The following is a 12,139-nucleotide window of genomic DNA, read 5'->3' on the forward strand; positions in this document are numbered from 1 at the left end:
CAATGTGAGCTGGACCATCCTGAACTAATTGCATGTTCACACAATGTTAAATGTTTAACACTTCTGTGTCCTAGCAGTCACCAATCAGAAGTTCGGTGGTTCAATCCCTGACCCTTGCAGCCCATATGTTGATGTACCTTTGGGCAAGATACTGAACCCCAAATTGCTCCGGATTGCTGCCATTGGTTTGTGCATGAGAATGTTTTTCGTTCCAGAGGAACACAATCCTCAATGTGTGAATGGGTGATTGCTTGTGTTGTAAAGTGCTTTAAGTGGTTGCTAAAACTAGAAAAGCACTGCAAAATGCTGAGTATTTACCTTTCAACATTGATGGGCTTTGGACAACAAAAGTGCAGATTAATTGAAATGGTTAACGTTAACTTGACTGACTCACGTAACTAACGACTGATGTGATAAACTGTCAATGTTCAGTCACACAGGACTCGAACACCGGTCTCCTTCACAAAAGTCCTGTGTCTGTTTTTTATTTGTAAATGTAAGTACATTTTTATTGTTTTGATGTTGTTGATGTCCTCATCTTACCTTATATAAAACATGCTCTAATGACTTCCACACAGTGAGATATGCATATATAATATTTTGGGATAAGAGAGGCCTGGTATTAGATCAGAAATAGGTATCAGCAGGTAGTGCAGTGTCTTTTTGGGGGTCTCACTTTTTAAAAACAAATAATCACAACTCAATTCACAACAGGCCTTATCTATAAAGAAGAGAGGAAATAAACGTTTCTGACCATTATTACTGACATTTCCACATCCCTTTATATTATTTTAAATAGGTAAATCAGTCATTAAGAAAAGATATATGTCAATAATTTACAACTTAGTTTTTTTCGCTATTATGTGCTATTGAAAAAATGTTAAATAGTTAATGAATGAGATTAAATAAATGAATTTATGTGGAGAAATCCACAGGAGATCAGAACAATATGAACATTCAGGCTAAAGCCTGTAGCTGTATTACAGATAGAAATGTTAAAACAAGAATACAGAAGACATTCATTACTGAGTAAAGGTGTCAGTATCAGAATCCTAATTCTAGTGACAGCATTGCAAGCTAGTTAGTCTATACACCAGGGCTGCAACTAAGGATTATTTTATTAATCAATTAATTGGTTGATTTTTTTTCTTCGATTAATCGGATAAAAAAAAAGTTTCTGAAAAAGTCTTAATTTGCAACCTTTTATTACAAAAACAGAACTGACAGTGCAAATTCACAGTGCAAAAATTCTTAACAATAAAGAATTTATAAAAAATAAACAAATACAAATCAGAAAACTTAACAGGATTGGTTTGAACGTCATAACTTGTTCTCTATACTCACACACACACTCACAGACGCACACATATTTTAAAATGAAGAAACGTGGTTTCAATAAGACGTTATCTAATCCAACAGCTCAAACACGGGGAATGAACGACTCGCTAGCAAGCTAACAACAACAGTTAGCCTAGCTGCTACATTATTTTATCAAGCAATGTAACCACGTAGTGACCTACAAGAGGATACAACGGGCTGCACCAGAACCTCCTGAACCTTCTGTCTGCTGCACTTCGCGCTCCGCTCAACTCGACTTTTATACTCAAACATCTCTGCAACTTATTGAGTGGTGTAATAATTGCGTGACACAACGAATCGATAATGAAATTCGTTGCTAACTTTTTTAATAATCAATTTTTATCGATGTTACCGATTCGTTGTTGCAGCCCTATACACGCTGTGGTTCATGCTATGCTGAAGGAAACTGATCAAAAAGAAAAAGCTTAATGGGGAATCCTTAAAAAACAAAAGCTAGATTGTTTTAATGATCCAATAAAAGTAGCTAGCAGCACAATAGCTCTAAATTCAACGAGGAAGTTGCCAAGTCAGCAACACTGAGAGCGGGCCTTCAGAAGAGCTCCCTGCTAAGCCACTCCCCCAAAATGATCATAATGCATGTTACTAACCCACATAGCTATCGGTGGTACTCACAGCTGTTAAGCTAGTAGCTTGTGGAAAACACCACTGCTGCAAAGTGTACTGGCAGAATGAGTACCGGTAGGCAAGCAGGTCGGTAGTCAGCCTTCTGATTAAACGAGTGTGTTACAGTACTACGACTGCCACAGATACCAAAATTTTGTCTTTATTTATTTTGTGTCCAAGCATTTGATTTATTGTTTGCAGAATGTCAATAAACATTATTCTTTGTAAATTGAAACAACAAGCAATCCAGAAGAAAGTGTTGGATTGCATTAATGGTGCAATAATACACCAATACAACGTTGTGTTGGTGTGTGTTTGTGTATGAGCTTATAACCTGAAGCAGAAGGGCTGTTGTCTGCCTCACAGCAGTCTGCCCTCTGTTCGTGTGAGCTACCTTTTATTGCATTGTGCTGAGGAAACAAAAGCCAGTTCACAGAGCTCTGGGCCTCTGAGCAATCATGCTTTACTCTTTCATACAAATTCCCTGTGCAAAATGTGCTCTTCCTCTCCCTTTAGTCTGTGAGGTAAAATCCAAGCATCTCACGCATGTTTTATTATTGATAGATGCATCCACTTCTGAGAAGGGTTAGGCCTTCACCTGCATAACAACAACAACAGAGTGTGTTGTTTCAGGAACAGTAACAAAATGATGTTTGCGGCCATATACACAAACATTATTGTCAACAATTCTCGTGATTTTTGAAGCATGCGTTTCAATAATCATGACTTATCTTATTTTTGGTATAATAGGAGAGAAAAGCATAAAAAGAAACACACAGGCATATGCACTTGTAACACATCAAAACCCAATATGCATATTTTTGATATCGACACAATGGTAATTGGCCAGAGAATACATTGTTATTTGAATATTTTTTTTAAACTATTTATTAGATTTTATTGTTCACATGTGTGATTTAACTGAGAAATGTGAACAAATGCAAGAATAAATGATCTTCTTTTATTTGGAAATCAGTAATGACGGCTGAAGTCAGAACTAAGCCCTAAAAATATGACTATTTAAATAATTTTTTTATTTATTTTTTTTCAATAAAAAGTATACCTTTACAGCAAACTTAGTGTGTTAAATTATGCTTTAAAAAATATTGTGTGGCTAAAATAGCACAGGTATACACTTGTTTTATTTAGAGCAGTATCAGTGTAGGCCAATTCAAAACCACAATTTTGCAAATGGCAAGTATATTGAGTTATTTTTATGAATTTTCTAATTTGCTAGACTTCTACTAATAATATACATAGAAATCCAAAAGTAGTTTCATTACATCAACTAACACATTATTTGTGCATAGTTATTCAGTGACGCTGTACACCTTTTTTTTAATAAAATGGCTGTTTTGTAATGTTGAATGCAGGCAGAATCTCTGTTACAATATTTCAATCATTATTACCCACTTTTTTTCTTCTCGGAAAGTAATAATATATTTCCGACGGTACGTGAAGGCTGCAAGTCTCGGCAGCAAACGCAATCCGCGTCGTGATTTGAATGAACGGACCAATCAGCGGCCTCGCCAGGCGGAAACCGCTCGCTTTCCGTCACTCTTGCCCAATCACCGAGCGGCACCGTTGTTTGCCTTGCTTTTTGAAATGAGCTCTAACAGCGACCGGACCCCCACTTCGGACAACTATCAAGTAGTTAGCTGTCAACAAACTAAAACAGCCACATTTCGACAATTTTGACTATTTTAACGTATAAAGGGCAACATGTGCCGACACCAGAATTGAGATTTGACGGAGAGATGTTTCAACTTTTCTGAGTATTTGGGACCGAAGAGAAATTCTCAGATAATCTTTATTGTATTGTTGATTTAGTCGCTCGGTAGCTAGCTTCGTTAGCCAGAGAGCGTATTGAATTGAACCAGCGGTTAGCTCGGCCGCTAACGACAGAGCTCGGCTCGCTACCCTTCTGTTAGTCCTTTCTCTCAAGCACCAGCCGCCGGAACAGCCGGTAAGTTTGGTTTACTTTGAGTTTTAGCTGTGCTGTTACAAAAGCTTAATACATTAACGCTAAGCTAACCTCTGGTGAAGGCAGCCAACGTTAAAATAATTGCTTCTGTAAGCTAATGACTATTGCTTGCCTTCTAGTTCAAGCCATTCTGCCCTTTTTGTATCACAGGGCATGTCTTAGGGTTTAGGAAACACGAGACGGAGAAAAGTTACAAACTAAGTTACGTGTATAGTCTCCATAAACCGACCAAAGTGTTTGTAAAAGAAAGGAAAAGTGTTCGTTGTTAGCTTGTTTTACGATGTTACCACGACACTGTTTGTCTTTCTTTCAGCCATAACTATAAATACAAGTTAGTTTGATTGCAGTAGAGGTTTAGGCCACTGTAACTGCTTTTCATTAGACCCATGACACACTATGCTGTTAAACCTTTGTATCCTCTTCGCCTAGTTTTACCAAAGTTATCACTTGCCACATATTGTTGCTCTCTCTCCAGCTGAATTGTCACACTCGGGCAGTATTTAGCGTTTGAAGTCAACTTGTGTCTCTGGCCTTGAGTTTGACAGTTGTCCCGCTTCTCCTCCTCTTCCATGTTGCTCTCCTGTCTCTCTCCTCTGCATTGCTGGGTTCTCCCTGTGTATCTCTTTTTTCATTCCCTGTAACTTTTGATGGCTCAGACAGTTCGGTGCCTCCACAAGTCCCTGGCATGGCTGACGGCAGCATACTGACTTTAGGGACAGCCAGAAGTCTGTTGGTGGACACTTCGGTCTATGATTCGAGGATCGCAGAAACCACCAAGGACCATGTATTTCTGGGCATGTCATGTGACGACGGGGAAGGTCAGTCTGCATCGGCTACCATTTTGTCTTTTCTCCCTTCTCCTCCTGTCTCTGAATATCTCGACCCATATACCTCCAGTTTCAGCATGGATAACACCCAACTGTGTAAAAGATTTCCCTGTAGAGTAAGTGGAAGGCGTCAGCCGCCTGTGAAATACTATTCTGAGAGTTGTTTTTTTTAACTCACCAGGTTAGGCAAAAGGTGGTCAGTATCGGCGATATCTTAAGACCCGGTATTGGTATCAGTGGATCCTTACTTCTCAGTGAAAATGAAAAAGTGTTTTTTGCTTGATAAGCTCATCCCTGCTTCTACTACTAGGAACATGTGTTGACTTCATATTTATCTCTTATATCAATCCTCCTCTCCCATAATTTCTAAGCTCCCCTTCTCTCTTCCCTCTTAATCAGTGATGTTTTGTCGGGCTGTAACCCCTGGCGAAAAAACGTACATTGCCTCCCAGAGATGACCTACTCCTTGAGCTTTGTGTGTGTGTGTGTGTGTGTGTGTGTGTGTGTGTGTGTGTGTGTGTGTGTGTGTGTGTGTGTGTGTGTGTGTGTGTGTGTGTGTGTGTCCGTCCTTTCCCTTTACCACATTGTTCACTGTCTGTATGTCGCTCTTAATCTTTCTCAGATATGCTGCCAAAAGTGGAGACGAGGGTTGTTCTTGTGGGAGCAGCAGGCAGAAATGGAGCACTGGTCAAAGCACTGCAGGTACATCAATCCTCTATTCACCCTGAAGTACCAATGGCCTCCATTAAGGTGGCGGGCCTCCACCATCTAAGCTTGTCAACATCACAGGGGTTCTCTGTTCGATAAGTAGGACACGGAAACTGTTTTCGAGGGCTGTACTTAGGTGTCTGTGTTAAAACTGTCTATAGATGAGAACTTCTTGCCCTTGTTCATAATTCTTTGGATGTTAAATCTTCAGTGTTGTCTCAGGTAGGAGATCCATCCGAAGCAGCACGTAATGTGAAAATCCCTTGTGGATGTCAATTCAGATGTTTTCCTCTAACATAGAAATGGAATTGCATGTTCAGGATTTCTGCAGTACTTAGCGGTGTAACTGGCTGTCAGCAGGTGTAGCAATGACTTCTGAAATGCAATCAGATATAGTGACATATGTAATCAGACAAGAGCTCATAAAAAAGCAAAACCACCAATGTGAAACATGAAAACACTGGAAATAATATTTGAACTATTGCTGCAACAATAAGTCAACAAATCAGGCAGTACATTTGTCTGTTCAAGGTTATTATGAAATTTAAATGGATACTGCACTCAAAACATGATTCTACTAATATTCACTCTATTGGCAATGCAAGTTAAAACATATATAAAGTGTATACAAAAAACAATATGTTTATTGGGTCAAAATAAAAATGAAAAAAGAAGTATTTACCTTTATTTGTTTTTGGGTGGACTATCCTGCCCCATAATGTAAATGTGATATGATTGATTCTATATTAATAGCCAAATGACAACCAAAATGTGTGTGTGTGTGTGTTGATAATGATTAAAACCATTAATTTTGTTGCCCAACGTAACATCGGTGATGGTGAGAGAACCAGTTTTCTGTTCACTTCTAATGTACATACTTTCTTCATACTTGGCACAAAGATCCCCCTGGACTCATGGATGAACTGACTAGATTTTGTGGGTCAAAGGCTACGGTCACTGTAATCTACCAAACCACAAATTTAGAGTTAAATTGAAACCTTTATGACTGCCCCATAAACCATTGGTATCAACAGTATAGCACATGATTATAAGGTTCTTTCACTTTCAAGTTGAAAATAATTTCACACAGACATAGTTTCTTGTTTAAGATAATCTTTTTCAAAAACTTTTTTTTTTAAATTGTCCAAAATTTTCGGTCCACCCTGACGGCAATCAATGAATCAAAGGCTCTGATGGAGAAAAAAAGCTGTACCTGTGGCTGTCTCAGGACTGTAATAAGCCCGTCCAATTATGTAATTTTGCCTGATTGTAATGATTGGACGGAATACCTGCCTGCGTGTATTCTACCCGATCATCCAGTAAGTCACAACAGTCTTTCACAAGCTGTGAGTACTAACAGAAGCCATGTTGGTAGTTTGCATCCTTTATCATCATTTGGGGGAGTGTGTTTGGAGGAAAACCTGAAGGACCGGGCTTGAGAGCTACTTCTGATAGCTACTTTTGTTGGAAAGATTTGGCCACACTGGGCTGGAGTTATTGGTTGGTGTTTTTAAAGCAGCTGCATGCAGATGCTACCCCCTTTGAGTGGCTCAGTTAATTGCCACTTGACTTAAATTTCTGTACTAAGAGACTTATTTTGCCCAAAAGAAAAAGCCTAATTTTTCAATTCAGTAAGTCAGCGGTTTCCAAACTCAAGAATGCTGCAGCCCAATTTGAAATCTAAAAATCTTCTGTGGCCTACCCAAACCTTTAATCACAACTCTGATCAAAACATAAACTATGGATGATTAAATCACCATAAGAATTTAACCAATTAAAAATGTATTAACCGACAATGTATGTTTTCTTTTATACAATTTTCTCCAAAGCTCATATATATTTACTTTAATACTATAAAAGAGCGCCCCATTTGATATTGTTTTTTTTCCACGTCAGTTAACTGTAGTGGTCATACAGAAATGTTTTAAAATGTTAAACACAAACGTGCGTCAGTGTCAGCTGCAGCTGACAAGACCGGACTCCGTGGGTCGGGGGTTGTTACCGTCCCGGACCCGGCGCGATGCAGGGCGTTACCGGCACCTTCGGGCAAGCGGTCTTCAGACCGCCCCCGGGCCGTTACCGGCACATCAACCTCACACCGGCGGCCAAGCAGTCTTCAGACCGGCCCCTTTACCAGCCTCACATCGTCCCTTTTCTTTTTTTTTCCTCCGCAGAGAAATTCAAATATGCTTAAATTCAGCCGGAAAACAATAACACAAGCACACGATTATAAACGTATTTGTAATAAACAATAAAACTAAAATACGTGTAAAAGCAATGTTTCGCGTATAATCACCATATTTGTAATCTGTCAATCACACAGACGTATTTGTAATACGTCAAACACTGACGTAATCAGGGAGAAAATATGTTTCTAGTCAAAGTAATTGAAAATGCGTATTAGTTCTGGGGAACGTAGTTTGTAGGAGACAGGGTTGGCCACGGAGGTCGAGATCTGCCTCTCCTCTTTATTGAGGAATTCTTGTCAAAGGACTTGTAGTTGATCTGAACTACTCTTTTGTCCCACACCCCGAGCTTCCTTATTGTGGCTTCTATCTTAATGTGGACATGAAACATGGTCAGTGCTTTTTCTTGGAGGGATAGATTGAGTCTATTTAAGTACCTGAAAATGTCGGCCAAATACGTCAACTTGCAAAGCCATTTGAAGTCACAGAATTGGTCTGACAGTTCAAACTGGGAGTTCACAAAAAATGTCCTGACTTCGTCACGCAGTTCAAAAGCTCAAAAGCTGCCGGTCGCTTCCCATCTTCGCGTATAATGTGACAAACAGGCGTGATCGCAGTGGACGAATTTTGATGAAATCTACTGTTCTCACGGCTTCATCCTAAACCGCCTTTAATTCCACAGGCATCGTCTTTGTTGGCAGTAAAAGAATAAAACGTAATGTAAATCAGAAATATTTTTTAATTAATTTCAAACTTTTCAAAATTAAAAATTGAAAACCTTTTTTTCATTTATAAATGACGTCTTGCGGCCCGTCTGCAGTACCTTGCCTGCGGCCCACACTTTGGGAATCGCTGCAGTAAGTAATATTGGCAAGATGTGTGTCCAAAACTGTTTATTTAAGAGAGAAATGCGCACACTTTTCTAAAATCTGACACACACACACACACACACAAAGGCTTGTCTCTGGAGATACGACCTGGTAATACATAATAATTCTTGCATTTGGCCGCTTGAAGAGCCGTCACAACCCACAGTGTAGCTTCTGCATCGCAAGGATTGGCTAGTGGTTCTCGTGAACAGCTGCTGGCTGTAGCTGGTGTGTTTGTATCACAGCATTGTCTGCTCCCTCAGCAGCCCATCAGAGATTGTCAATCCTCGACACAACTCCATTCAGCTTAGAAGGCTTTTCACCACACGTCTGTATGCGCTTAACGAGAGAGGCAAAAGAAAACGATTGCATCCAGTTTGATCATAATCTTGATGAATGAGGAGATTTAATTAGATCTAATTATAGGCAAGGCTCCAACACAGTACTATGGAAATGGTACTGTCTGTTATCTGGAACTCTATTATCGGTCATGGAAGGAATGTAATTCCACTTTTCAAAATGTCAATTTACCCTGTCAAAATACTAAAAGTCATCCTTTACTTTGTTCTAGTCATCGATAGGGTTGCAGAAACCCACGCTATTAAAACTGTCAGGAAATGAATTGGCTTTCATTTCATCAGATTACATATTGATAAAATAAATCTAGGCATTAATAGTTTAACTGATGTATTTTAAGCTTCTTCGAGGATTGAGAAGTTAAAATGGATCATAAGTCCCTCAATAGTATCTAATTTATATTGTTGTAACAACGTCTCCTTCCAGACAAGAGACAAGATGCTGCTCTTTGATGGGCACATTGTATTTGGTGACTTTCTTACCTTGGAATACCAATGGTTCCCTAAAGTCATTGTCACTTATTCAGACAACAACTAGAAAGTGAATTACCAAGCATTCACAGTGTCTTAACAACAGAATACTGAATACAATACTTGTGTTTATCGTGGCTCCGTGGCTTTGCGAGTGAGTGTCAGGACCCCACAGTTTTTCAGTTTGCTTCTAAAAACATAATAAGATGATAATATGAAATGTTGCTTTTCCAAAGTGAGTTTAAGTTTGTTTTTACCAGTAGCGATGTTGGTAATGAACCATTTACTGAAAATAATAATTTTGACCTCCCCCTGACTTTAATCCAGACATGTAACCTATTGCACCGCTCTAACATTACTGTTTCACACTCATTGTCACACACAATCTCTCACTTACTTCAACCACAGCAGCTCTGCATGCAAGGCAGACTTCATGGGTTAACGGTTGACGAGGGTCGGCTATTCGTCAGAAAAAAATAATTCAAAGTGAGCATCACTAGTCATCAGTGTTCTATGTGTCATTTTTAGCTCTATTCTAATTAATTGGTGGGTTGTAGCAGTTGTCACACCAAAGGGTTTTGTTCCTAAATTTGTTCATTCACAATTGTCTTAAGAACTTTGTTAGTCCAAATCCAAAATTTGTAAACAATTTTCCCCAGTGTTTTGCTATGTGGGCAGACAGAAACCTCAAGGGAGGACTGTATCTCACTACAGGTTAATGTTACGTTTCCCTTTAACAAAACATACTGCACCAGATCAGACTGCCAAAACACAATACCCTGTCAAAATGGGTCCTCTTCGTCAAAGCAATATTTAAGTGTCTACCAGTGCGTGTTTGTGTCCACTCCAGTAAACAGTGTAGTTGTCTGTGTTTGAGTATCGCCTTGTGAAGGTGATTTGGAGGCGTGGCGGCCGACTAAGTGCTGCCAGAATGACTTCTTTCCCAGGTCTCCTGAGCCCTGTCACTTGTGAAGGCTTCCTGCTTAAATCATCTATTCCTCCCTGCCAATCTGCAGCACGGCCACATCCAAAGACATCTGCCGACAGCTCCATCAGAGTTCTCCCGATTGCCTGCGCGACCGCCTGCCGCCATCGCTCATGCAACCCACAGAAAGAGCTCCCCCCTCCCTCCATTTCTTCATGTCTCCTTTCCCCTTCTGTACCTGTCTTTTCCTGCCCCCCGAGGGCTTAGAACTTTTATATTAATTTTTCAGACATATTTCTCCTCCCAGCCTACCCCCTGTGACGCTTGATACTTGTTTGAAGTCACCGTCTTTCGACTTTGCAAGGACAAGGACCCCGCCCCATCTCCTCCTCGCCATCCTCTATTTGGTCCTCATGTGGGGTTTATTTGTATGAATTTATCTCTGGCTTTCTCCTTTCTTTCTCATTCTCTCTCAACCCTCTGTCCTTCCCCTCTTTTATTTGCCCATCTCCTCTCAAATGCCAGTATTTGACATCCACTTCCTGCTGGTTGTTTTTTTACAGGCCATCAGAGTAATGGAGGTACCGGTGGTAAAGATAAGGGAAGGCGAGGCGGGCGCAGAGGAGAAATTGATGATAAAATCTATAGTCAATATGGTACAGTACAGTGTCTGCCTCCCTGTGTGACTGTCTGACACTTTGATGGGGACTGGGGGAAGTGCCGCATGAGTTTTAATTCACACCGGATACTCACTCAATCATTGTGCATGGCCAACTCACTGATGGTGAATTGATTTGTGGGTGCATACTTAATTCTAGGTGATGTAATACTTGATAACTGGATCGCTCGCTAACCAAGATGGATTGCACTCAAATGTCAATGCAAGTTTCCGGGCTGAGGAGTCATTTAAAAGGCTTTCTCTTTAGCTTCATGGCATTTAGAAATGCACTTTTTAAACGGGGAACTTCCAGCTGTTAAAGTTGCCAGCACTACCTAATGAAGCTGTTTGCTCACTAAAGATTCCATGAAAGGTCTTGGACTGCGATCAAAAGCAATGCACCTGAAGCTTTGGCGTTTGAGTGTCCTCTCTTGTTATAATGCTTTAGCATTGAGCAAAACATGTAAATGAGCTTTCTCTCGGAGGGTGAGATGAGAAGATAACATTGTCATATCTTTAAAGAGCAGTCTGGATGTGGCTTTTACAATTATACATTTCAATATACACTTCTGTTCATGTAAAGATAAGAAGACATTTATTAGTGAGCTGTAGGAGGGTCAGTAGGGGTTTCTGTGAACACTGCAAAGAGCCAGGCTCGCCGAATCCACTTCACAGCTTTTGCTAAACTAGTGTATAAGGTTGGTATTAATCTGCTCAACTCACCTGTTTGGAGAGAAAGCAACTAAGTGCATTTCCCAAAATGTTAAACCACTCACACGTACGTGTGTGTGTGTGTGTGTGTGTGTGTGTGTGTGTGTGTGTGTGTGTGTGTGCGTGTGCGTGTGTCACTCCACCGATGCCTCTTCACTTTGTCCTGTGTCATTTGTTTTATGGGCTGGTTTACAGGCAGCACGAGTCATTTCACCCCTCCGGCGCTGCCAGCTCTGTCCATAAGCATCCCGACAGTTTGCTCCTTGTTGAAGCCATTGATTCAGACAATTCTATTCAGGTTACGAGTAACACGATCTCTCTTCTGAGAGGGCAGGACTGATTGTTTTCATGCAGCAATAAGCATGGTCTCTGTGTGGAACAGAGAGAGAACACAATGGTATGTGTAGAATAATGGGGTAGTGCAGTCTTTTCCACTCGTCCTGCCGTTTGTATTAAGAGCT

At 40.2% G+C, this 12,139-nt stretch overlaps 1 protein-coding gene across 8 annotated transcripts in view; it reads left to right on the plus strand.

Moving 5' to 3' along the window:
• Window positions 1-3,590: 3,590 nt before the first annotated feature.
• ect2 (epithelial cell transforming 2) overlaps window positions 3,591-12,139 on the plus strand; it is a 52,331-nt gene continuing 43,782 nt past the window's right edge. For 5 of the 8 annotated variants that reach the window (XM_068593260.1, XM_068593255.1, XM_068593257.1 and 2 more), the window contains exons 1-4: window positions 3,591-3,949; window positions 4,624-4,785; window positions 5,417-5,496; window positions 10,873-10,965. In XM_068593260.1, coding sequence (XP_068449361.1) covers window positions 4,653-4,785; window positions 5,417-5,496; window positions 10,873-10,965 — 306 coding nt within the window. In that variant the 5' untranslated portion in view covers window positions 3,591-3,949; window positions 4,624-4,652. The remainder of the gene's footprint in view (window positions 3,950-4,623; window positions 4,786-5,416; window positions 5,497-10,872; window positions 10,966-12,139) is intronic. The other 3 variants (XM_068593263.1, XM_068593259.1, XM_068593256.1) reach the window with 2 other exon arrangements.

The sequence above is a fragment of the Clinocottus analis genome, unplaced genomic scaffold (assembly GCF_023055335.1).
Source record: "Clinocottus analis isolate CAN_PGR_092001 unplaced genomic scaffold, fCliAna1.0.p SCAF_29, whole genome shotgun sequence".
NCBI classification, from domain to species: domain Eukaryota; kingdom Metazoa; phylum Chordata; class Actinopteri; order Perciformes; family Cottidae; genus Clinocottus; species Clinocottus analis.